At 41.4% G+C, this 25,549-nt stretch overlaps 2 protein-coding genes across 8 annotated transcripts in view; one reads left to right on the top strand and one right to left on the bottom strand.

Annotated features, from left to right (window-relative positions):
• Window positions 1–2,188: 2,188 nt before the first annotated feature.
• Window positions 2,189–17,258, bottom strand: ARL5B (ADP ribosylation factor like GTPase 5B). Of its 2 annotated transcripts, none has more exons than XM_048510675.1 (6): window positions 16,996–17,258; window positions 10,087–10,147; window positions 8,824–8,971; window positions 7,682–7,765; window positions 6,691–6,842; window positions 2,189–5,313 (listed from the first exon to the last, which is right to left on the bottom strand). In XM_048510675.1, the coding sequence occupies exons 1-6, from the start codon at window positions 17,039–17,041 to the stop codon at window positions 5,265–5,267; spliced, it is 540 nt and encodes a 179-aa protein (XP_048366632.1). In that variant the 5' UTR covers window positions 17,042–17,258; the 3' UTR covers window positions 2,189–5,264. The 2 variants fall into 2 exon arrangements, with proteins under 2 accessions (XP_048366632.1, XP_048366633.1); XM_048510676.1 differs by having other exon boundaries at window positions 17,096–17,256.
• NSUN6 (NOP2/Sun RNA methyltransferase 6) overlaps window positions 17,250–25,549 on the top strand; it is a 25,275-nt gene continuing 16,975 nt past the window's right edge. The window contains exons 1-5 of one of the 6 annotated variants that reach the window (XM_048510674.1): window positions 17,250–17,268; window positions 21,471–21,580; window positions 22,348–22,503; window positions 23,256–23,335; window positions 24,013–24,122. In XM_048510674.1, the coding sequence (XP_048366631.1) occupies window positions 21,506–21,580; window positions 22,348–22,503; window positions 23,256–23,335; window positions 24,013–24,122 (421 nt within the window). In that variant the 5' untranslated portion in view covers window positions 17,250–17,268; window positions 21,471–21,505. The other 5 variants (XM_048510673.1, XM_048510672.1, XM_048510670.1 and 2 more) reach the window with 5 other exon arrangements.

Here is a 25,549-nt window from a genome sequence, read left to right as displayed (position 1 = left end):
CTGCACAGCCTGTCCATCTGAAGTAGCTGACACTTGCAGTAGAGGAAGAATGTACTCAGTGGATGCAAAAGCAGCTTTCACTAAGAAATTGCAGGATGATCACAAAGCATCTTGGTCAGCAGCAGCAGTATCACTACTCTCAGTTATTTTGCAACTACCGTGTTTCCCCGAAAATAAGACAGTGTCTTATATTAATTTTTGCTCCCCAGGATGCGCTATGTCTTATTTTCCGGGGATGTCTTATTTTTCCGCTCCACAGCTGCATGCTCTGGTGTTCTGTTCGACGGGCATGCTTCCAAACAAAAACTTTGCTACGTCTTACTTCCGGGGGATGCTTTATATTTAGCACTTCAGCAAAAACTCTACTGCGTCTTATTTTCAGAGGATGTCTTATTTTCGGGGAAACAGGGTATTATATTTATTATATAAATATATAAATTATATTTATTTACAAAGAAATAAGAGAATAGGCCTCACAGCGTCATACTGTCCTTCACACAAAATCACATGTAAACTCTAGAAAAAGTGGGATAAATACTTTTTTTGATGAAGACCCCAAAATGAAGTAATCACAAGTAAATAAGCCAAGGCAGCAAGTGCTGGAAAATAACTTGCCTGACCCAACACACTTCCATCAGCCTAAGTACACAAGACTGTAACGGACAGGTCAATACTTGCACTCTTGCTCCAGAAAATCGTATTTTGGAATTGAAATGGGTTGAATATACGGAATTATTATTGACAACATTTTCCTCTGGTCCAAGGGGTCTTGTGCCAATGGGTGTGGTTTTCTGACAGCCATTAAAAATCTCATGTTGTGGATCAGGGCACAGGAAGACTCCTTGGATCAGGTGAAAACCACCATTTTTTAAAAAAGTATCCATGAGAGCCATCTTGCCAGCCTTGCGTCAGAACAGCCGGTCATTGGGCAGGAAGCTTTCAAAAGTTCTCATACAAGAATGCACCCTGCTCCAAAAAGGAGGCCGGGGGAGACCAAAACATGTCCAACAAGGACTTAATGTTCCCACATTAGACACATTTTATATGCCAGTGAAGAACGTCCCTGAGCTGTAGCAAATATTCAAGAACAGCTTCGTCTCACATTGTATATGCTTAAAAACAGATTGGTTTAATGTAAAAGCTTCTCATGGTCTGCCAGGGCAAGGTGGCCCATCTCCTGCAAATTCCATGAATCCAGGGACTTAGGTGGGGGGGTTCTTGGGTTCAAACCCCTCCCATTACATGTCCGGCTTCCTTGAAACAATGCATGGAATGGAACAGCCAGAAAGCCCTCAGTTACCAAACCCACCCCATAAAAAATCTGCTGTAGCTGATGTATCGCTCACTGCTGTCTCTTGTGACCTGGCAGCTGCTCTCTAGTGCCTCCCATGTACAATAGCTTGGATGCTTGTACTCTACTATCACAGCCTTTCCACAATACACTGCAGCATAGATAGAAGGGTGACATGTTGCTCAAGAATGCCCATATTATGAACACAATTTAGTTAAGGCTGGGATGTCTGTGTGTGTACATGGTCCTTTTGGGGTTGGACCCGACAAATCCAGTTCACACATCCCCCGCCCATTGGGGCAGGCTCAGTGTAGGCTGTACACAGGATTACCTTTGAAGTGTAGCCCAGAGTTTAACATTAATCAATCGCTGCAAAAAAAATTTCAAGTTCATGCCTTGAAAGAAGGGAGGGAAAAAAATTGCTAGGTAGAAATTTTGCAAGTTGGCCCACGCCAGAACTTTTGGGAAGTAAAACATTATGTGAGAAACTGTCCTTATAATGGTGTAGTCTCTGAGTTACATGCAGAATCATGTCCCAAGACTGTCAATTTGGTCTGATAATTAAATACGATAATCAAATATGGCTACCAAACAATGGTCCCTCTAATTGCGGAAGGGAACTGTAAGGAAGTGCTCTACCCCTGCATGGAAGTGAGCTGCCTGTGGGAGCTCCCCCTGCTGGCAGCCACCTGAGCTGCATGGCACCAATACCATGTCTGTGTGACTGTGTGGCCTACAGGGAACACTGCTACCAAATATTTGGGTCACAATAGCTGTCTACTCTTACTTCATTTTCACCCCATTTGTATAATTCCTCTGGAAGACATCACCCAACAAAGAAAGATTTAAACGAACAGCTAACACTTTTGCTTGGGACACTCAAAGAAAAACACACTGGTCAATTACAGATATATTGTCTCGCCAATTCCAATATACTTCAAAATGCAGCTTTGCCAAAGTGATCACTGAAAAAAATGATAGTAACAATGTAATTTTGATGGAAACTTGTCTGGTAAGGAGAAAGTTTGGCAATTAAACAGACTCTTTCCACAACACAAAGAACATTCTGGCTGTAGACTTTGTTTAATCTCAAGTTCTTCCAAAGGAAGAGATGGAATTGAAGCAGTCTTGCACAGTAAAAATTGTACAATGTAAGGAAGTTGGAAGGACGTGACACCATGATCACAAGTTAAAAACCAGTTTACATACAAGCAAGAGAGAGGCTGCACAGACCTTCTCTCAGAGAAGCTGTTTTGGCATTTGACCCCATCCTCCCCCTAACAAGCACCATATTCACCATAGACAGTTTTTGCAATTTTGTGCAAGATAACCACTGGTTTGCACAGCATAGTACTTCCCCTCGACAAACATTTATAATGCAATACAATGCTGCTGATTTGGTATAAGTGTGCAGTCTACTAAACCATAATTCAATGACATATGACATTGGCCAAAAGGGATCTGTATTTTTGAAATCTCATGGTATAGCAAGAACTACAGCTTAAATACTAAATTGCCTTCACCCTTAATAAAACAGCAAGTGGTAATTCACAGCACTGCGAAGTCTCTGAGTACAGCCAAAACTGAGAAGGCAGGGCAAGGAGAAAGGCCTTCTGCAAAGACAGCATTTTTGGGCAAACAACATACCAGTTCTACAGAGAAAACCTCCCTTTCACTTTATCACAAATGTCCACGATGTTAAAAATGACAAAATCTGCTGAAGGGCCATCATTAAAAAATAAGCTGATGGTACTTCATTAGATACTGCAAAACATGCTTAAACAAAGTGCATGGAACTTTGAAGCACAGCTTACATCTAACTCCTATAGCAGGTGGGCTTCAGACACCATCATTCTAAGACGTCAAATGAGCCGATACCTCTAGGCACGGGGATTCACCATCCCACTATATCAGTTTCCCAAAAGCCCAGGATGTGATGAAGATGATCTTACGTGGGGGTGGAAAGCGTCGTCAAGTCGCAGCCAATTTATGACAACCCCATACGGTTCTCAAGGCCATGTGTGTTTAGAAATGGTTGACCATAACTTGCTGAATGAATACTGGCAAAACTGTGACTGGGCCATGGTCACTGAGTAGGCTTCACTTGGAGGAGAAGGGAATCAAGCCCGATTCTCCAGAGTTCATCACTCTTAATCACTACATGTTGGCTCTCGACCTTATGTACCACAGGACAATTCAAGTAGTCCAAATGTGACCCTCTTCCCCTTGTTGAAATATTTCTCCGACCTGCTACAACCAATGGGCAACTGCCACTTTAAGGGCATACACAGTACTGAGGATCCTCCCCCTTAGCTGGCTGAGCTCCTTTTCAAGTGATAGCCCCATCCGTTTCAGCTTCTGTTCTGGAAATAATCTTCTACTCCCTTAAATATCACTTTTCCTGAAGAAAAAGGAGGGACAGCAAGATCCACCCAAATTTATCTTTGCCTTATTCTCATAAAAGTTATGTTACAATTCATCACAGCATTGCCAATATGTGGCCTGTAACTTCATTCTCGTGGTTCGGCATAGAAGGAAAAGCTCACTACAAGCACTTTCCTTCACAGCATTCGTATAGGAGCAAGGGCCAAGTCAGATGTGACTTAGTAGATTTGTCACTGGATCCTCCAGACTCCCTCCTTAACCAAGGGGCATCTTAAGCTGCCTTGACAGCTGCTACAGGCTTTACCTGCCTTTAATCAGAGCTACGCTGATAAGGAAGGAAGCTGAAACCTTCCCCATGCCACTTCCTGGATGCTAACTGCTTCTGACGGGTATCCTATAAGGCCTTGCCGACGGGAAAAATACAAGCATGGCATTTTAGTTTTATTCTCTTACTTTCAGCAGGCAAGTGGGCCTTCAGGATATCTTCTTCCTAGTTTGGATAGAGTTCCAGTTATGTTCAAGCAGATAGTTTGCTTTCATGTAACAGACCAGAATTACTTCCAGACAGAAAGTCAACCAGTGGTACAACATGAAAATAACTTGGTATTTTAAAACCCTTTAGAATACTGCTGTTGAAAGTTTGCAGTTATTTTTGAAAAACATACAAAAAGTGAGCCATTGTGCCTATAATCTGTAGAATGAGTAATCTTTCTGGGGGAAATGGTAACAGATTTCTGAGGCATCAGACCAACTTTACTGAGAAGTAGAGTTATTTTCAGTAATTAAAACTTACACAGATTTCTATGCAGGAATTACTTAGAATCAGGCTGTAGAACTAGATAAACTTGAAAAACAGTACTGGGAAGAGTTTAGCTTTTATGACCATATTATCACACAATGTTTTTGGAGATCTATATGCATACCCCAGTGTCCTTGCGATATATTTATATGTCCCTATAAAATGTGCAATTAGAACACAGCGCAGTCCTTCCAACCAACATGCAGCATATTCACTGTTTTTGTACAAAACTGACTTTTTAGGTAAACCCAGGGTATAAAACATTCAGCAGTTGAACAAAGTTTTTTAAAGGCATATGTTCTCCAAGGCAAAAGTGACAATGACAGGTATATAACAGGCAAAGACTGTAAATAAATAATTGTTTCAAAGTTATACAGAACTTCTGTAGTGTGTACAAGCATATGAGCTTTCTCACTTGGAAATGGGTTTAGCTTAACACCCTCACCACTGGAATTCTTAAAGCTTCATTGTAGCACCTGAACAAAAGGAAGAAAACCAGCCCAGGAAAATGGCAAGACTTTTGTCAATGGCCACTGCTGTTAAAAGACAGTTGTTCAGTTTATGTGGCCAGGAGAACTGGACATTCCAACTGTTCATCCATCCAAAATTAGTGCATTTTTCAAAAGTGTTAAAAATACTTCTGAGTTTCAGTTTAATTGCACTTGATTCAAGTGCCGCTTGTTGGAGGTTTCATAAGTTTTAAGTTAAACATGTAGCTACATCAGCAGCTGTCTGCCATGAAGGAGCTTTCTGTCCACATAGTGAGCGTCATTTGGTAACTGGAAGAAGTTATTTTACTCCAATTCGGGATGTCATCCATTCTAGACCTTGACACAATCTGGAATGAAGGGAGAGGTAGGAGATAAACAGATAAAGCAATACTTATTATAAGACAACCAGTATGTGGTACAAAGTCAACAAACTTCATTCTCTCTTACAATGTAAATGCTTTTTTGTTTTTCTTTTTTTTTAAAGCAACTACAAAACTTTCTTCTAATTTTGGATTTAATGGTACCTGTATGGTTTACCAAACATTATAAGCCAAATCAAGAAACCTTCTGAGTTTGTAAGAAACGGGTATTTTAAATAAGGGAAATAGTTCATTGCCAAAGACATATTTTTCCAATTTAAAAACAAAACAAAGAGGATGTACTGATATGTGCAAGTTAACAAAAAAGATAATTTAGATTTCAAGCCCTCCTGAAATCTCAAAGGTTTTCTATTATAGAAGAAATGGGATTAAAGCACCCATCCCAATATTGTTCCTAATTAGGAAAGTATACAGTTGTGCCTAGGGATCTTTTTAAAAAACCCTCTTCCACAGGATCAAATCAGAGATCTTCTAGATAGAACACAGAATGTATGACAATACTGTATTGTCACAGAATAATACATTTAAAACACTCTACCTGTACAAGGCAAACAAGAACAACAGTAAATTGTTGGGACAGCTTAATATGTACTTATTCTAGTTTTAAGAAACTCAGTTTTTCTTCTACAAAATGGCTTCCTGCCTTGCAACTGAGGAGAACGAGAAGAGTACAATGGCGCTTTTTTTTTCAAACTTATGGCAAGCAGGGCAGATGCAGGCAAAACGTCAGGAGAAAATACTATTACAACCCGGAAATACTATTACTACTACTACAACCTGGAAAACCTGGAAAACCCTACTGATTCCGGCCGTGAAAGCTTTTGACAATACACGGAATTACATTCATGGATACTCCCTCAAATATAACAGGTCTTATGAATTTGGGTTGTTATGTTCTTGAATAACTTCACTACATAAGTTCTTTTCAAGATGAAGCAGTCACAAAGAGGCTCCATGTTTACAAGCCTTGGAGACAACAACACAGCAGCAGCAGTACCAGAAGACCGAATACAAAGCAGAGGAGTCAACTAAGTAGTCCTAGAGCTACCTAGCTAAACAGAAAGAGAAAAATGATCAAAACTATAAAAAAGTTTGCCCATCACCTTGCATAGGCAGGGTCACAAACATTTTAGAAGAGGGAAACTGGTGTTATTCAGGAGATTGGAGGAAAAAAACCCAAATCACCCAGATTTGTGACTATCAAGCAAGCAGTCTTTACAATTCGAATGCAATATCCTTTATCAGAGCAGCTGCCCTTAGCAGTGTAATTGCGAGATCAGAAAGCATTAACATGAACAAGCACATTGCTGAACTACACAATTTGCAGCTTCTAGAGAAACCTACCCTTCTCCTGTTAAAGCACAACAGGACTGAATGTGCCACGGGTGATCTTTTAGGGAACTAAGAGTGAGGTATTTAGAAATTTCAGCAGCCGACATACAGCCTTTCATATCCTGTTTGTTGGCAAAGATAAGAACGGCAGCTTTCCGCAAATCCTGAAAATGAAGGGGAAATGTGTTAAAAACTCACATTACTGAATTTTTGAAACTGTGCCACATGATTCTTGACATTAGAATAATGCTACAGATTTTGGGATGGTTTAGATGCTTTGCTAGTTGCCAAACTGTGGATTGCAACTGGTTCTGGTGGGTTTTCTGGGCTGTGTGGCCGTGGTCTGGTGGATTTTGTTCCTAATGTTTCGCCTGCATCTGTGGCTGGCATCTTCAGAGGTGTATCACAGAGAAAAGTCTGTTTCACACTGTGTCTAGGTGCGAAGGGAAAGTTTAGTGTGTTATATTGTCCATGTCCCAGGGTGGGGAACCAATCATTAAGTGTTTGGGTGGAACTTGCTATGCAAAGGTGTGGTTGAATGCATTGTATTGTGGGTGGGATTATCAGTCCATTTTTTAAGAACTGGGAGCCACTCTTTGCTAATTTTAACGTCACTTCTTTCTTATTGAAGTTGTCCTGGTGTTTGTGAATTTCAATGGCCTCCCTGTGCAGTCTGACATAGTAAGCTTCTGAATTGTCCAGAATTTCAGTGTTCTCAAATAAAATATTATGTCCAGTTTTGTGGATTGCACGTTCCTTTCTCCAATCCTCTCCTGTCCGCAGTTTGAGCATTACAAGTTTTAATTGCACAATTTAATGTTGCTGTCAGCACAAAGCTTACCGTGAACAAAGCTAACCAATGGCCCTGCTTCACTTCAAATAGAGGCCAACGTATGTTCTGACGTGCAGATAGGATTCAATCTCATAAACCAGAATATTCGTTTGTGCCACAACAAAACCTGAGGGGTTTACAACACAATCCAGAATCCTAACTCCAAAGTACCTCATGTGCCAACATCCTGTAGAGTTCTTCTTTTGTGACTGACAACCTCTCTCGATCAATGCTGTCAACAACTAGAATAATAAACTGTGGAGACAAGATCACAATGTTGGACAAGCAGCTAAACAAGTACTGTCGAAGGCTTTCAGGGCTAAACAAGTGTTTCCAAGTACAGAGGCTCAAGAAGTGACAATTTGGAACAAAAATGCTGAACAAAAAGACTGATGCCATGCTTTCCCACTGACTCCAGAAGGCTGTCTGGGGGGCAGAGGGACAGAGAAAACAGCAAAAAAAACCCCACCCCACCCCTCCCCAACGTCAGCACAGCTCCACTATAGGACTTCTGGCTTTTGTGGTGACAGGGCAGAGGGGCCCCATCCACCTATGTATCTGACCCTCTGCCAATGTATTTGTCCCTTGTGCCGGTGGGTTGGGCAGCTCCACGCCAGCTCCTGAGGTAAGCCTCCATCCCCACCCCCCACCCCGATTGGGCTGTTAGAACAGTACAATTCTCTACAGTTTTCTCAACTTTTCCTTCTTCCTCTTGAATAGCACTTTAACTATAGTGGAACCTCGGTTTTCATTGCCTTTGGTTTTCCTCGTTTTCGGTTTTCATCGATTTTTTCAGTGAAAAATTTGTCTCGGTTTTCATCAATTTGCAGTAAGGTACAGGGGTTTGTGGAGAAAAATCACCCAGACAGAGCTGTTGCAGGCCGAGTCTGCAACTTGTTTAATGACAATGTCTTGCCCCATTTCAGAAAAATCTTAAAGAGGCATAAGAAACAGACCTCTTTGGACAGCTTTCTGGTGCGACATTGGTCCACTGGCTCTGAATCTGGTCCTAGTGTTATTGTTTGTTACTGTTTTCAGCATTAAACACTGTGTTTATTCACCAAAAAATATGTTTTTGGTATGTTTTTTGGAGTGCCTAGAACGGATTAATTGGATTTACATTGATTCCTATGGAAAAGTTTGCCTCAGTTTTCATCGGTTTTGGTTTTCATTGATTCTCTTCGGACGGATTACCAACGAAAACCGAGGTTCCACCGTACTAGGTAATACTCATTCATCTGTACCAGATCCCTTATGCCAATGCAACCAACTTTCTTGAACTGATCAGCTTAAGAAGGAACAAGTGAACCTACCTCTGTATTTGAATAATAGGTATTCCAGGATGATCGCAAGGACTCTTGTCCTCCAATATCCCACATGAGAAAGTGTGCGTTTTTTACTACTATTTCTTCAACATTACTTCCTATAGTTGGAGAAGTATGAACCACCTCATTCATTAAGCTAAAGGGAAGAGTAAGAAAAAAATAAACTAAAGGTAACCATTCTACATAAACCATTCGAAGAATAATTTTCCACTTTTGGATTAAGTATCTAACAAGGCTGTATAGGAAAAAATTCATTTGAAAGTTTCATTTGAAGTCCATCCTCTGGAATAAGCTTCTCCAAATTGTTTTTGAAGATACAGAAAATACACCAAGGAAGGTCTGTACAGTGTTTGTGCGGTAGCATAGCAGACGCCTCTGAGATACTAACTGCTGGAAAAGTATGGCTGTGATCAGGCATGGATGTCAGCTCATTACATTTATAGCCCTAATTGCCTCCACATACCCAACTATGTGGAGGTCTTTAGCCATATGAACACTCCCTTCTGGTAGGGTGGGGGAGTATTTATTCTACAGCAGATTAGCTAATTGTACGGGCATTAAACTCCTCAACACAAAGCCACCTGTGGCACAGAAACAAGATACTATGGTGTCTATTCAGTTCAGTCTTTCTCTTACTATAGAGAGACAGGGTATTTTTTTTTAAATCAGATGTCAGGACAATCTCTTAATTACTCACTTAATTTTACAGGCACAGCTTCACAAAGTTTCAAAAAAAATTATGGAACATAATGAAATCCCATTCTCAAGGACCAATACGTGTGTGATGCAAAGGGATTGGTTAGCAGCAAGATTTTACAGTTCCGCAGATGGTGTCAGAAGATAGCAGCAGGAATCAATGGCCAACTCGTTCCATTCACAAACAACTCACATTTACAGCGGATAAAATATTGACCAATGAAATCGCTACAGTAAATGTCTTCTTACAATAGAACTTAGGCGAGTGGTGGGGAGAGGGCAGAGAGGAAGAAATAAGACATTACATGTTAATTTTTTTGTGTGGATATGCTCAAGACTGAAAACGGGCTTTAAGGTCATTAGTGCATGTAACAGTTTACAGCTGGGGAGCTGAAAAAATATTCCCTAATTGCCTGCTTTATCACTAAAGATCAGCTGTGGAAATTTCCTGTCTCCAAGGCATGTTCTTCACACTTTTAACCCTGCCCACCAAACTAAGCTGTGCCCAGTTTCAGATCCAAAGAACTGAAGAGGATATCTGATTCATATACTTACAACTGGTACAGAATGGTGGTCTTCCCGGCATTATCAAGTCCCACAATGATCACTTTGTGCTCTGAAAGGCATAAATACAAACACTGATAAGTATCTATAAATCTAAAAGTCATTCCATGCTTGTCAGTTACCTGCAATTTCACTCCCAAGTTATATCCGCCCATCCTCCTAGAAATCCACTTCTTCTGCACGGCTGTTCCTAGTCCACTTTTCCCCACATTGTCTGCTTGCTTTTAAATTCTGTCCCTTTTGCTATTCAAAACAATGTTTTTCTTTTCTTCTTTTTCAAAAACACATATCATTACTCATTTTCTTTGCTGGATTAAAAACAACACACCTAGTAATTCCTTACAGCTGTTCTCTGCTACGAATGAAGTGGATTGTGAAAATGCTTATACAGTCCTCTACCCCATCTATTATTGCTCACTCACAGCTAGACTTTTCACTATTTGAGAACTATTATAAGGAGGAGAGACAGAGAGGTTGATTCTCTTTGGGCCTCATGTAAAAGATGATGGTAGTGGCTCCAAAGGGAATCTATTACATGGGAATGCCGCTACTGAAGGAAGCTCCTGTGCCTAGATAACATATTTGTGGCCAGCAGCCAATAGTAGGTGCTGCTCTACACAATACCAGCAATCTCTGTCTTGCATGGCAGCTGCTGCACAGAGTTTCTGCCACAGGACAGAACTTCCAACTGACTGAATTCAGGAAACTAATGCAGGAATCTGCGTCAAGATAGTCATTAAAATAATGTCTGCCTGGATGGATTCTTTGTGCTGTTTCAAGGCAGTGGAATCATCTATCATGTCTTGTGAAAGGTTAACAGACATTCCATTAAGAATGGAACGGCTCTAGACTGCTTTGCATGGCAGCAGTTTGCTCTGGGGTTTTTTTCTTCCCTCTGTTATAAAACTGAGACTACATGAGAATGGCTGGAGGGCCTCATTATTCCTACATTTAATATACCATTTAAGATCTAAGCATAAAGAAAGCCTACTGGCAAAATTGGCACCATATGCATAAACTAAGGACCAAACTTCATGCCAGCTATTAAATGGGTCCCTCTAGCTGTCCCTTTAATATCATTTTGATCTGCAGCAATTATCTGGTGAGGTTATTTAGCTGCATGCCAGAGAAGCTTCAAGGGCAGATTTCCGAATATTAAGCCTTTATGAAAAGGAATACGACATATTCTTTTCCTCACCAGCTGGCAATTTTAATTGGGATCAAGGTGAAGAGGAAGGCATTAACCCATCCCTCATATTCCTTCCCTGACAGCAGTTAGGGGGGGAAAAAGAAAGGACAGAGGTAAAGAATTCCAGCCCTTTAATAGAAGTATAGTTTGCAGAAACCTGTCATTGAAGCTTTTCATGGCATTGTGCTAAACAATATAATCTGATAATTGCTGCAGGGACATTTTAAAAGTTGGCGACCCTCGGAAGAGAACTTCCAGTAGCACGAGTAGGGGGGAAACAAATAGAACATAGATTATTGCTGTGTGATAAAATGGTTTGGGCGCTGTGGTAAAATGGTTTGGGTATCTGGGAGACCCAATTCAAATCACCACAGCCCATGAAAGTCACTGAGCGACCCCAGGAGAGTCGCTCCCTCACAGCCTGGTGTACCTCAAACAGTTGTTGTAGAGATAAAGTGGAGAGGAGATAACCAATGAATAGCAGCACAGAGGGGTTAGTTTCTATTAAGACTGCACTATACCCTTTCTCGCAGAAAGATGACAATGGGATTACGCGTCCTTCAGCAGAAGTCAAATGGGCAGGCCCCATTTATCAAAGAAATGCAGATTTTCTTTTAAGACTAACGAATCTTATTTTAGCACCGATTTCCATTACCTTCTGCGTTATTAAACATAACACTTTGATAAAAGAACATTTATATTGCTCCAAATGGCTATCAGCAGCACTTTCATTTTTATACTGTCACACACACCCCCCCCCCCATTGAAAACCCACCATTTAAATAAGATTCTTTACTTTTAAAAGAGATTTGGACCATGGGTAAAAAGGGGGGGGGGAGAATGAGGCAGGCACTAGGACCCCATGGAGCATTTCGACAAAAAGCAGATCCAGCAAGATCTGGCTGACAAAATCACACATTTCCTGGAATTTTTCCTTGAAAAAGGGTACAGCATGATAAAAGACAGCCAGCAAGGTGTAGTGGTTATGAACAGTTGACTCTAATTTAGAAAACTGGGCTCGATTCCCCACTCCTCTACCTAAAGCCTGCTGTGTGACCCTGGGCCAGTCCCAGAACTCCCTCGGCCCACACAAAAACTAAAAGCCCTGTGGAATTGCCACGAGTCAGCTGAGACTTGACGACACAAACACAGACACATGCAGGATGAGAAAGTGTTAATCTTCACTTCCCAGAGCCACAACCCTTCCTCCCACCCCTAGTTGCTCATTATTGCTGAAGCACAGATAGTGAAGCCACTGACAGACACCCCAGTAAAATATGCTGTCTGACCTCAATTTACTTTAGGAAAGCAATTTAAAGCCATGTCTTGAAGAGGAGTGATGTATTTGTTTCACAGGGCTAACTCTGATAGTACTTTAAAAATAGAGGAAAGCTGACCAGCTTTATTTTTTTCTAGATTTGCAGTCATCAGGCAAACTGATTTACATTTGTAAGAATATTTTGCAGATCTTGTGCGCACGCTGCCTATTTCACCCACCAGCGACAACCACCCTCCTTTGACCTAATGAACCAAGTGAACTCCATTGGCATTTACTTAGTGAATCTCAATGCTGTGTTTTTATCATTGCTTATATCAGAGTCTGCAACCTGTGGCTCTCCAGATGTTCATGGACTACAAATCCCGTCAGCCCCTGCCAGGATGGCCAATTGGCTATGCTGGCAGGGGCTGATGGGAATTGTAGTCCATAAACATCTGGAGAGCCCCAGGTTGCAGACCCCTGGCTTAGATGATAAGTATTAGATTTTCACAATGGGTGATTCACCAGACCCGGGGGGGGGACCCCATCCTTTCACCACACCCAATCAGATGTCCACATACCAGCTAGCCTGAAGTGCCACTGCCTCCTCATCTCAGGCATGTGTTGTGGAGTCACACAGAGCAGAAGCTCCCCTTCGTCCTTGTCTGCCAGCAGTGCAGGTGATGGGGCAGACACTCCTGTTTCTCCTCTGGCACATTTAGTGGCGTTTTCCAAAAACAAATATTTTTTTATTTTTCCTGGGAGTGGGGGGCACATCTGTTGAAGCTGAAGGTAACAGTAGGCCCCTGTTCAAGCACTGGGTCATTACTGACCCAGTGATCTCACATCATGACCTTTGTTTTATTTTTTTGTAATTTTTTCAAAAAAAACGTATAAATACAAAATTACCAGATGGTGAAGCAGCCCCCCAACAAAGACAATAAAAAGAAAAAAATGAGAAAAATAAGAAAAAATAGATTGTTACCCATAGACTCCCATACATTCAACCTCAACACATACTATGACCACAGTAAAAAGATAAAAGAACATGAACATCATATACCCTACATTCTATATCAAATAATCAAAATATTTTACACTAGCTTTTTATTTTCTCCTACAACAAGAAAAAAAGTCTTTGTAACCTTTATTGGATGACCTGATTACCACTTTTATACTATTATCACACATTTACACTATTGCTTCCTTATTCAGAGTTCTGCTAATATTAATACACATGCACTCTTATATACTTTTTCTCCCTATCCTTTTAGATAGCCTCTGCTATTTTAAAGTATATTTTATATGATTTCAGTAACTCCCCCTCTGTTTATTCCAAACCTCTAGCTTTTCCAGCTTGATTTACTACACTTTAAAGGACTTTAGTAGTCTTTTTTGTTCTAGCTAATAAATTTTCTTGCTCCTTGCATGTCAAGGATCTTCTGCTGGGTTCCATTAAAGGTAAAAACCAGTCCTTTTTGGTAACCACCATCTAAAGGAAATTTTTTTCTTTAGCACCTCTGTAAGAAACCTGTATTCTTTCCTCTTCACCAACATCTCCTGTGGCAGCTCCTTCATGATTATCAAGTCCTGACCCAAATACTACATTCTCTTTTTTAAATGTATATGAAGTACATTTTCATTCACTGATCTTAATGTCAGATACATCACGCAGCCTTGGGCCACTTTTTCTTTTGTGCAGCAAATAATCTCACGTGACACACTTTATCGACCTTTGCTTGTATTTCTGGAACTGTGATAGACACATATTTTTCTAGCTCTGGTAGAAATGCTTTTGCAAATCTTCTCTATTTGATTCTGGTACAGCATGAATTCTCAATGCGAATTCCTTCTGTCTTAACTCCAGGCCAATTAATTTTTCAGGCTGGTGTTATATTTTTTAACTTTCATTTCATTTTGTTTCCAATATTTTAGTGTCATCTGAGACTTTTTGCATATCTTTACCCAGACCACTAATCTCTTTTAATTCTACTAAATCTTGCATCAACTTTACCAATCTTATTTTTTATTTCCAATACAACTTTCTGCACAGATGCAAGCACAGATTCAATTTTTTGCATTTGGTCTGATGAAACTGGAAAAGCCGCATCCGAAACGGCTCTTGATTTGTTTTAAATCAGCCATTATCTCCTTCTCTTTTTCTCTTGGTTTCCAGCCATATTAAAATCAAGTCTTTTTACTCTGAAGAGGTAGTTTATAAGTCTGGGTGAGCTATAACTCCTTTGTTCAAGCAAGCTTCTTAAGTTTTCATTTGTTTAAATTGTTGAAGAGCATTACAGCAATATGGCACTTACAGATCTCTAAACAAAGTATCTCATTCCAACATGGCGAATTTATTACATAGTTCATAAATCAGGCATATGACTCAGTTACACTTATCTGTAAGAAATTAATTCTCACTGGATGAAGTATACAATGATAAGCGAGTCTCCCTTTTTCCATTTCTTATCTTCTTCAGAAAAAAAGTGTCACTTACAGCTTTAGTTTAAACAAACTGCTTCTTGTCCAGTGGCCAAGAGGATGTAAAGCAGGCTCTGATGGGTGAAACAGCCAAGGCTTCTGGTTTTCTTCCAGTGCCTCTTACCCCACCGTTCCCATCTCTGCAGAGCACAGTGTCTTTCTCTCCAATACCACTTTTTAATCCAAGGAGCTATGGTTGTGTAGAGGCACCACCTGAGCGAAAAGGGTCGTCTCTCCCATAGGAGAGCAGCAGTCATTGCGGTGCCAGAAGTCACATCATGATGTTTATGAGGCAGACTTTGTTTGCAAGATGGTTTGCCACTGCCTTCCCCAGTCGTACTCATTTTACCAACCTTGGAAGGATGAAAGGCTGAGTCAACCTTGAGCTGGCTGCCTGAAATGTACTTCTGTCGGGATCAGACTCAGGTAATGAGCAGAGTTTTGACTGCAGTTTACCATTCTGTGCCATGGGGCTCTTCTATTGAAGATATCCTGTATCTACACCTGGGCCAAGGCTCTGTGCTTTTTGATCTACGTGGGACTACCAAGTTCAGAACTAAATATCTGATCAAATATATTGGGACATGTTTTTGTGAAAAAGAAACCTTTTCTAGTAAAATAAATAAACTATTGACTGTATTTTTCTTTCTTCATCCTTTTCTAGAGCCAAGAAAGCATCATACTTCCCATTACCCTTAATTACAGTTTTATTCTCTGCTCTTCAATGGCCCCATCCAAAGGTGGAGTGAATCTGCCTGTGAGAGTGACACGTGGCAGCCCCAGGGCACTTATCCCAGAAGAGAGGTGATTTCACCAGCACGCAGATGCTGCAGTCCTGCCCAGCACTGGGGCGCAGCGCCAGCATCCCAGTGCCTCTGTCACCAGAGCAGTGGTGGCAGACTGGGGAGGAGGCAACAGTAGTTAGCCTCCATTTCCCACTTTACACTGGTAGCCAGGACTTTAGACTTACAGCCCCTGTAAGTCCATTAAGTCCATTGGGGGAGTGTGGGGAGTTATTGGCAGCAGGGAGGTTTTTTTGCTTTGCAAGCCTCCCCACACCACTCACGAACGGCGCATCTGTGGTGTCGCAGCCAACCACCTGGCCTCTTGGATGGGGTTGCAAGATAGTTTAATTAGGACATTAGAATAAGAAGATCCCAGATTCAGATCCCCACCAAGTCATGAATGAGATGGGGGTAGTCAGACATGATAAAGAAAGGTTGTTTAATCGGTAGACAGTTCTCAGTTAAAACAGGCTGGCTAGCACACTGTTTAGGCTAGCATACTCAGGTCTTCCTCTCCCCATTTTAACCTCACATAGATCTTTAACGATAACGCAATAGCAGTGTAATTTGCACAACAACCCTTCCTCCAAGCCCAGAAACCAAAACCAAGAATCATTAACAAAAACCAGGAATCGGGAAGGCAATTGCAAACCACCTCTGCTTCTCACTTGCCTCGAAATCCCCTTGCTGAAGTTGCCACAATCCGCAGTTGACTTGAGAACACACACACACACACACCCCTTCACAACCTACAGCCCACTTTTACAAACACAGTGACTGGATCTTCACTATGCATCCATAAGCACTCCTATTGTGAAGATTTATTTATTGAATCCATCCGCGCCTGCATAACAAGGGCTCATTCATTGCACTTGGAAGAACACATTCTGAAAGGCACAATGAAATTCCCGCTTATTTTTTTTTCCTGTGGGTTAACTCATGCTGGGACTACTAGCCCACTTAAAGCTACCTTCGCTCCCTATCCCAAACCCAGACATCCCCACAACTCACTAACCTCCTAATTTACTCTCCCCTCCCGCCTCCCCCGATGATATCCCCGTTCCCACAAGAAAGTCTTGTCCTCTGGATGACCCACTGATACGATTCCAGCGCTTCGCCAGCTTCCCCCAACCCGTCGCCCTCAGCATGTCTTCCTCTCTCTGCCCCCGACCTCCGTTTCTCCTCACCCTGATTGATGAACAGACTCCACAGCTTGGCAAAGAGCAGCCCCATCCTGAGGCGGCGCCGGTCCCAGGGACTGACGGGGAACCTTCCCTTCTGTCTTACCCCATGTGGTGGGAGGGACCGAAACCGGCCCAGCCTGGTCGCCGCCTCCCTTTCGTCATCACAGCGTCGCCTATCCTTCTCTCGCTTCGCCGCCTAGACGTCACCGCGCTCACCCGCCCAGGCTACGTTTCTGACTAGAGGTGACGCATCGCGTGACTTATCCCCGAAACCAGGTTGGGGTTTAGAGAGAGAAGGACAAAAAGTAACGTAGCGTCCTCATTTCCTGTTTCTGTTCGAATGTCGTCACCATATGCGGGGCAGGGGGGCCTCGCGCTGATTTTATTCCTTGCGCGTTCTATAAGGAACCGGAAGTGTACATTGTATGGAGTCTGTACACCCCTTTGAGATGATCGGTGACTTTAGTTTAGTAGTTTTTGCAGTCTCCTCAAGGCGTGACTCTTTTTATCCGGAAGTGGATCCTGCCCTTTAAAGGAAAAACAGACAGGGCGTCACCTGAGGTGTTTGACTGGTGCTTTGCAAACTTCCCAATACTTGTGGGCATCCGTTATGCCCGGGTATATATAACGTAGGATATTTTCCATGCATTGTATAAAATAATAATAATGATAATGATTGATGTAACATGATTACTTTTTTGTTGATAATAACCAAAGTATGGATGGTCTTTAACAAAAACTGATTACACTCCTTTTTAACGAAGTTTTCTATGCACCAACACAGCTGAGCGCAATATTTTTTATTAAGTAATGAGTCTGTTAATCTTTTCAGTGCCGCAAAACTCTTGCATTTCGATATTTTCACTCGTAATTTTTGTCTCCCTTTCTGAGTTTATACAGATATGTCAACTCCCAAGAATCTATGTACTCCTGCACTCTACGCTATGCTCTATGTCAGGGGTAGGGAACCTTTAACACTCAAAGAGCCATTTGGACCCGTTTTCCATGGGAAAAGAAAACACTTGGAGCCGCAAATAATTTTTGACATTTAAAATAAAGATAACACTGTATATATTGGGTTTTTTTACCTTTTACTCCGCTCATTTTGAGAAGCGCATGGATGCGTCTGCCCTGCTGCCTGCAGGGCGGGCAAGGATGGGGCCAGCAGGTCGGCCTCGCCGCTCCAACGGGGTGGGCGAGAGGGGAAGCCGGGCAATTGGTGCGCCCACCCTGCTGCCTGCAGGGCGGGCAAGGATGAAGCCAGCGGCTCAGCCTCACCAGCTGCCGGGAAAGCACCCGCCCTGCTCGAACAGGGCGGGCGAGAGGGGAAGCCCTTGGTGCGGCCCAGCCGGCCGCGGGCAATTGGTGCGCTTGCCCTGCTGCCTGCAGGGCGGGCAAGGATGGGGCTGGCGGCTCAGTTTGTGGAGCCGCAGTGCAAGGGCAGAAGAGCCGCATGCGGCTCTCGAGCCGCAGGTTCCCTACCCCTGCTCTATGTACTCTGTGCTTTAACTTTTACACCACACCAATTGTGACCATGAATAATAGTCAGAAATATTATTTGCAACAGAACTTTATCCTTTTTTTTTAACAGCCCGTTCGCCTAGTAACGCCCTTCTCTTCTGAATCCTCACAACAGTCCTGTTTGGTAGAATAGACTGAGAGTGACTTGTCCAGCAATCATTAAAATCTGAAGAAATTTTCTAGCAGCAAAACATCTCTAAGCCTCTGCACTGTTGTAAGGCTGAAACCTTTCGAACACTTTCCAGGGAGTGAGCCCACCAGAATAAAACGGGACTCCCCAGTAAACCTGTTTGACTGCTCTGTAAAAATTTTCCTCATTCAATGGACAGTATGCAGAGCCCCGTGGAGATGTTTTCACATAGAGCTTGCAAAATATTTGTCGGGACATTCATAGTGTCTGCAAAGGGTGCCATTTCTGAAAAGAAACGCCGCCTTCTTAAAAGGATGGCCAAAGTGTCCGTTCGCGTGAACTCTACATCGTTTCTCACAAGCAAGACTCCGGAGTGCGCACCATGGCTCCCTGCAGGAACACTTCCTGCAATTCAGTGGCAGGCGCCGCCCTGCTAGGAAGCGGAGAGGCGGTGGCAGAGGAGGGACCAAGAGCCGAGGGTGGGCTAGAAGAAGGTTTGCAGTGGCTTCCCCGGATGATGCTAAACAGGCCGGCGTAGCGTAAGGCTCGGGTTGAATGGAGCTGCTTTTGAGGCTGAAGTAGGAAAAAGCAGCGAGGGGCAGCCACTGGCTGTGGGCTCAAGGGAGGGTCATTTCCTTCCCATCTGGATATGTGGATGCAGTTAGTCACATTCGCTCGGAGTAAGCCCCGTTGAATACAGCGGGACTTTCTTCCGAGTAGAAATGTAAAGATCTGCATTGCAAAACTTAAAAGAGTGGTTGGATTTTTTTATCTCTCGTGTATCTCAAACCTAAGGAGAAAAGCTAACAAAAGACAGCGAGCGGGTTTTTTCCCCAGGTAATCAGACACGTGAGAATTGGCTGATGTCGAGAGCCACATCTCTAACCTTAGAGTTGGAACATAGCCTCAGGTGCATGGGTTAAAACACGATTATAAAAGTGGGAAGACAGGCAAGAAATCATTTTGAGGCTGGAGATAAGGGGGGGAGGGGGTACATTACTCGTTGAGTTTAATCATACCGTGTACATTTATTTGAAATTGTGACCTTAAGACACTGGAATCCCATCTTTACTTTGTGCGTGAAACATGTTTGCAATGAGATCGGACTCAATCTCTAGCGTGAGAACTGCATGTATGCTGTAAACACTTTTAGTGAACTGAGATTACAGAATTGACAGATTATATAGCAGGGTTTCAGGCCATCTGCTGCATCTTAATTTGAAAGCTGTGTTCCTCTGCTTGTTTGGGATCATGTCAGAGAAATGGCCCTTTGAATCACGTGCATAGGAATGTATTCTGAGTCCCCTCTGCATTTTTACAGTCTTACAAGTTCAAGCTGGAAAGGGTAGCAGCCCTGCACCTTCTGTTTGAGGTGGAAAAGTTTCCAAAGAAACAAGGCTTTAGGCATGCTCAAATAATTGGATGAGGCAAATGAGCTAGTACACAAATTAGCGAGTACACATGGTGAATAAAAACAAAAATCTTGAAGGCTGAATTGCTTTCTTGGAACTTCTAAGGAAATACACCCAGGGCTAACCTTCCTGGCTACGGAAAAAATATACAAGATTTTGAAAATGAAGTCTGGTTCTCACTGGTCACAATTGTCAGGACTAGGACTTTTATCTCCTTTCATTTCCCAGAAAGAAACCTGATTATGCCTTTTTGAGGACAGTTATTCCGCCTCCTTTCTGAAACCTTTGGCTGTATCAGTAAAAAAAGATTACATTCTAAAACAAGTATTTTTATCTTGGACATTTGCAAGTTAAAACATTGCAATTTTAACCCATCAGTTTCTGTTTCTAATATGCCAACTCTAAACATGCTTGCCATTGCAACATTTTAGTCTTTAAATCTGAAAATCTGCAATTGGGAACTACTGAGAAATTAGTTTCATGTGCTTCTGATTGCTAGTCCAGAGGCAAAATAGGGTTGGGAATGAACAGCATCTTTGATAATGGGATTTTGAGTAGTACAACTTGGAATATCTATTTTGTCTGTCCCCTTTAAAGTTTGTTTCCAGCAAACATCATTATGGCTAATTTCTGACTAAGTCAGAACCTGGGTTTGATAAAAGTAAAATGAAAGACAGTAGAACATAAAAATCACATAATTAAAAAAGCAACATATATTAAACCAACTTTACAAGCCATCATTTAAAAATAACTTTTTGCACATATTCTCTTCAACCCAGACTGGCTATTCCAAAAGCTCTGTGACATATTTCAAACATTTGTAGCACATCCCAGAGTTACTGAGAAGATCAAACTGCTGTGTGAAAACGTGATACCAGATGAGGCAACATACTCTGCTTTTAGGGGGCTTATTTAATAAATAACCTCTTACATTACATACTATATAACTGAATTGCATAATTTAGCCTAGGATCTGTTACTGTGTCTGTTATTGTAAACTCACATATTTTGGGAGTGTGGTGGTTGTTAAAATTGTTATAAAAAAGACATTCTGCATTTTATCGTGACATATTCATGCTCTGTTGCAACCGTGACCTGGATGGCCTAGTCTTGCTAACTCGATCTTGTGTGATCTCAGCAGCTAAGCTGGGTCAGACCTGGTTAATATCAGGATAGGAGACCATTAGGGAAATCTGGGGTTGCTGTGCAGAAGGAATGGCAAACTACCTCTGAAGGAGACCTACACAAGATCACCATAAGTTGCCTGCTGTTTGGTGGTACTTTCTGCCATCATAACCACCGGTGGCAATACAGGAAAAAAGAAATTACATAACCCTTCGGAGTCGGTGTTTGGCTATGAATTATGCATGTCCAAATGTGTAATGAAAGACATCTTAAAATCTTGTTTATTACAGATGTTTTCCAGAGAAAATACTAGACAACAAGGACTATGTCTGTTTTCCCCAAGATCAAACTGAGGCCAGAGGTTGAAGAATACCTGCAGGCTGCATTTAAAAATGATGAGGTGTATATTAAAAAATGCTATATAAAATGATTATTTTTTTCAGTTTGCTCATTGCCTCTGTAAAAGAATTGAGGTAATTTTCTGTTTTATATGATGATTGTTCAAGTACATTTTAAATGGGGTAGGAAGGAAACTTTGATCTGTTGTGTGGAGGCATGCTACAATAATAGCACACTTCTGTTGAACACTGCTTTGTGCTTATAACAATATGTAAAGTAAAATTATAGAAAATTATGGATAGTAAATGAAAGAGGCATATGGAACGGCATACTAACGTAGGGCCATTTGAAACAGTAACACTATGTATGTGTGTTGCTTGTTGCCAGGAATAAATTGGCAGCTGTAACGTATCCGCTGGATGATAAGATCTATTATTTTTTTAAATACAGAGAGGCAAGTTTTCATTCATATTTTCTATGTTTGAGTTAAAACATTCCGGAACTGAAGATATTAATAAAAAGACTGTGGATGTTTATTTGACTTTTATCTCTTGTTAACCTTAGACTCCATGAATTTATTTATAATGTATTTCAAAATAAAACAAAAGAATGGACTTTAGGACTCTTGAAAGGGAACTTGCTTTTCTCCAGACTGAAAAAGCCATTGCTCATCAGTTAGTTAAAACAGATTACTTGAATGCTTTTCTCATTGAAGTCTTAAATTTAACTGAATTGTTGCTTGAGTTAAATCTGTCTCTGGAATGACAATATAATTACAGCATATTATTTCTAGACTAATATATTTTGTTCATGCACTTTTCTTTTAAGCTCATATCTGATGTAGGTCCCTTGGAAGCTGAGAGGAAATATGAACGTCTATTAAATAATTTGTCTCACCCGCCAGCTTTCACAACAGTCCGAGTGAACACTCACTTAGCATCTGTGGAACATGTAAGAAGTCTGCTGTCTGAAGAGATCCACAAGGTCTGTGCAGTCCATTAGTATGTCTCAGTTAAGCAGTACAATCCTAACCTTGACACCAGTTAGAAGAGTTTAACTTAGAAGAGCTTAACTCTGCTTAGGATTTCACTGTAAATCAAAGGAGATGTGTGAATAGCAAACAAAAGAACATCTGGAATGAAAAAGGTAGACGTAATAAACAGAAATAACCAAATAGTAAGAATTTATACTTCAGATTTGGAGTAACAACCTTTCTGCTGCAGGTGGTCTTAAATAACATTCAAACATGTGACCCCTCCACCTGCAGAATGAAAAGAGCTCTAAAGGTGCTTTTTCTGTACATTTAAATGGCTGTACACTTGTCATGCCCACATGATTTTGAATCTGATCTTAACTGAGGATGTTAAACTGCAGCTTTTTTCTGCTATCAGTAGTAACATAACATTTCAGGAAAAAAATCTGTGCACATAATAACATTGATTAAATGTTAGTTCTGAAATCATTTCGGTGAATGGTGTACATTGTAGTAATTATAAATATTTATTAGGATTTTGGCTGTCTATTTAATTTATTCTAGCATAAATATCTGGACCAAGTAAAACATTAATTCATTATGAACAATAAAATAGTTGTACCGCTGTAGATTCCTTTTAAATTATTTGTTTGATTTTCGTCTAAACCTTTCTAATGATGAAAAATAGAACACTTCTAGTACTGCAAGTTATTTGTTAGTAAACACATTTAATCTCTGTATTTTTGTCTGTTTTAACTTTTAGCAATATAAAGGTTTTAGTGTTCCATTTCTTGAACATCCAGATCTTCCTGACATTTTACTTATTCCTATTATTGGACCCAGGTGTGTAGTTTTAAAAATTTTAATGTTACAGATTTTAGCTATTACATTTTATCTCCAGTACTCAGATGATAATTCACTACCAATAACATAACTACAAGTTTCCTTTCCTTTAAATTCTATGTATTTTTATTTTGTTTTTTAAGACGTTCCCAGTTTTACAAAACTCCCTTTCAGAATTTAAATATATGACTTGTGAGTGAGACAAGGGCCCCTTCCGCACATGCAGGATAACACACTTTTAATCCACTGTCAATGCACTTTGCAGCTGGATTCTACTATGCGGAATAGCAAAATCTACTTGCAAACAAGTGTATTGAAAGTGCATTGTTCTGCATGTGCGGAAGGGGCCAAAGAGAATGAAAAACCGTTTCTTTGCTTAAAAACAGCAGTGGCCATGAAGATCACACCCAGGAAGTACAGTGGAAGGGTGGATAGCAATAGCAGTAGTGAATGAAGGGGGTCTGGGCAACCAGGTGGATGGTACGGAGAGATGGCTGAGAATTCAATGGCAATTGTTGTCCCAACTCAGATGAGCTAGTCAGTTGCAAAATGTGTGGCCCTATGTCATTAAATTAATTAAACAGATGTGTTTTGCATCTGGCCCCGTGAATGGCATTTAATTTTCATCCAAGCATTTATAGGTGCTTCTTTAAATGTCTTTCCTCCCCCACCCCCAGAAAGGATCTGCAAGAATTGACAAATCAAGTAATTGTTGGAGCCCAATGTGGGAATGCAGTACTTCGAGGAGCACATGTATATGCCCCTGGAATTATATCCGCTTCAAAATGTAAGCATTTTTCCTTATCTTTCTATAGGATGTCAAGGAAACAACTATTACATAGTTGAAAGCTACTGTCTCTTTGCATATTCTCCTTTTGTATACAAATCTCTTTTTTTAGTGCTGCCCCAAGTGTTACTAAGGCTTAGTTTTGAAAGGCATTTCAAGTGTCTTTTAGGCCGCTCGTTTGTTTACTATTTTATTGCAAACAAGGGGATCGAGTCTATGTCATAGCAGCACTCAGGGAAAATGAACCATTGCATTTACTCTGAACTGAGAAAAGAGAGGATGTATCTAATTTCCGTAGCCAACTAGACAACACTTACCTGTGTTCTGTGCTGTGCTGGCAGTTTACTTTTTAACTTCACTTGCAACCTACTTTTCTCCCCAGTGGACATCCAAAGTGGTTTACATTTTTCTTCTTGCCTCGATTTTATCCTCAAAACAACCCTGTCAGATGAATTAGGATGAAAATATGTGGCTGGCCCAAGGTTACCCAGCAAGCTTCCATGGCAGAGTAGAGATTAGAACCTAGATGTCTCAGATGTAACAGTTGAACCATTACATCACACTGGCTCTCCTGATCTTTCCAGCAATCTGTGGCAAGCCTATGTTTAGTTTCTGTTTCATTTACAACCTAATCCAGATCCCCAGGTGGCCAGGGGTGGCGCTGTTGCCGTGCCGCTCCACTACTTCCAGAAGGCTTTCCACTGGTGTGGGGAGGCACAAAAGCCCAACCCTCCCTCTTCCGCTGGGAAGCCCTCCATAGGGCTAAATGGACTTATGCCACCTAAAAGGATGGTGTAAGTCCATGACCTGGGCCACTGCGCAATCAGGTGCAAACCTAGGGTGGAAGCCGATGAATGTCAGCTCCACCTTCGGGAACACCCTGAGCTGCCCCATCCCAGTGCTGGAGTCTGATTGGGATGCCAGTATGACACCACTCCCTAAGGACATTTGACTGCCCTGTCTGGATGTAGCTTCTGAATAGGGATGTTACTGCATTACTTTCAGTGGGAGGTGCAGTTGGATGAAGGTCTGACTGCCCATCCACATTCTTCTCCAAGTACTGTAGTCTGTTGCGCATCTCTCATGTGGAAGAGAAAGCTTTAGCCTACATGCCTTGGAAAAAGGGATATCCTTATACATGCTGTTTCAGACATCTTTGAAAAGTGGTGTGAAAAACTCTACCATCAAAATGAGGAACAAAAAGAATTTTGTAAAAGGTACAGCCATACCACCAAAAACAAACCCATCACTATATCACCACTGTACCCATTTTTTAGCTCAACTATTTTGTGGGGTTCCCCCCTCTTCTTTTACAATGTTTTCTTTCTTAGAGCAGGCCACTTTCTTAGGTATACTTCACCCAAGCCAAATGCAATCTATCAGCCAGCTTTGGAGGCCCGCTGATTGTTTCACATCCCTACTCCAAT

Source organism: Sphaerodactylus townsendi, linkage group LG11, assembly GCF_021028975.2.
Source record: "Sphaerodactylus townsendi isolate TG3544 linkage group LG11, MPM_Stown_v2.3, whole genome shotgun sequence".
Classification (NCBI taxonomy): Eukaryota; Metazoa; Chordata; class Lepidosauria; order Squamata; family Sphaerodactylidae; genus Sphaerodactylus; species Sphaerodactylus townsendi.
This window is presented reverse-complemented; position numbering and strand designations above follow the sequence as displayed.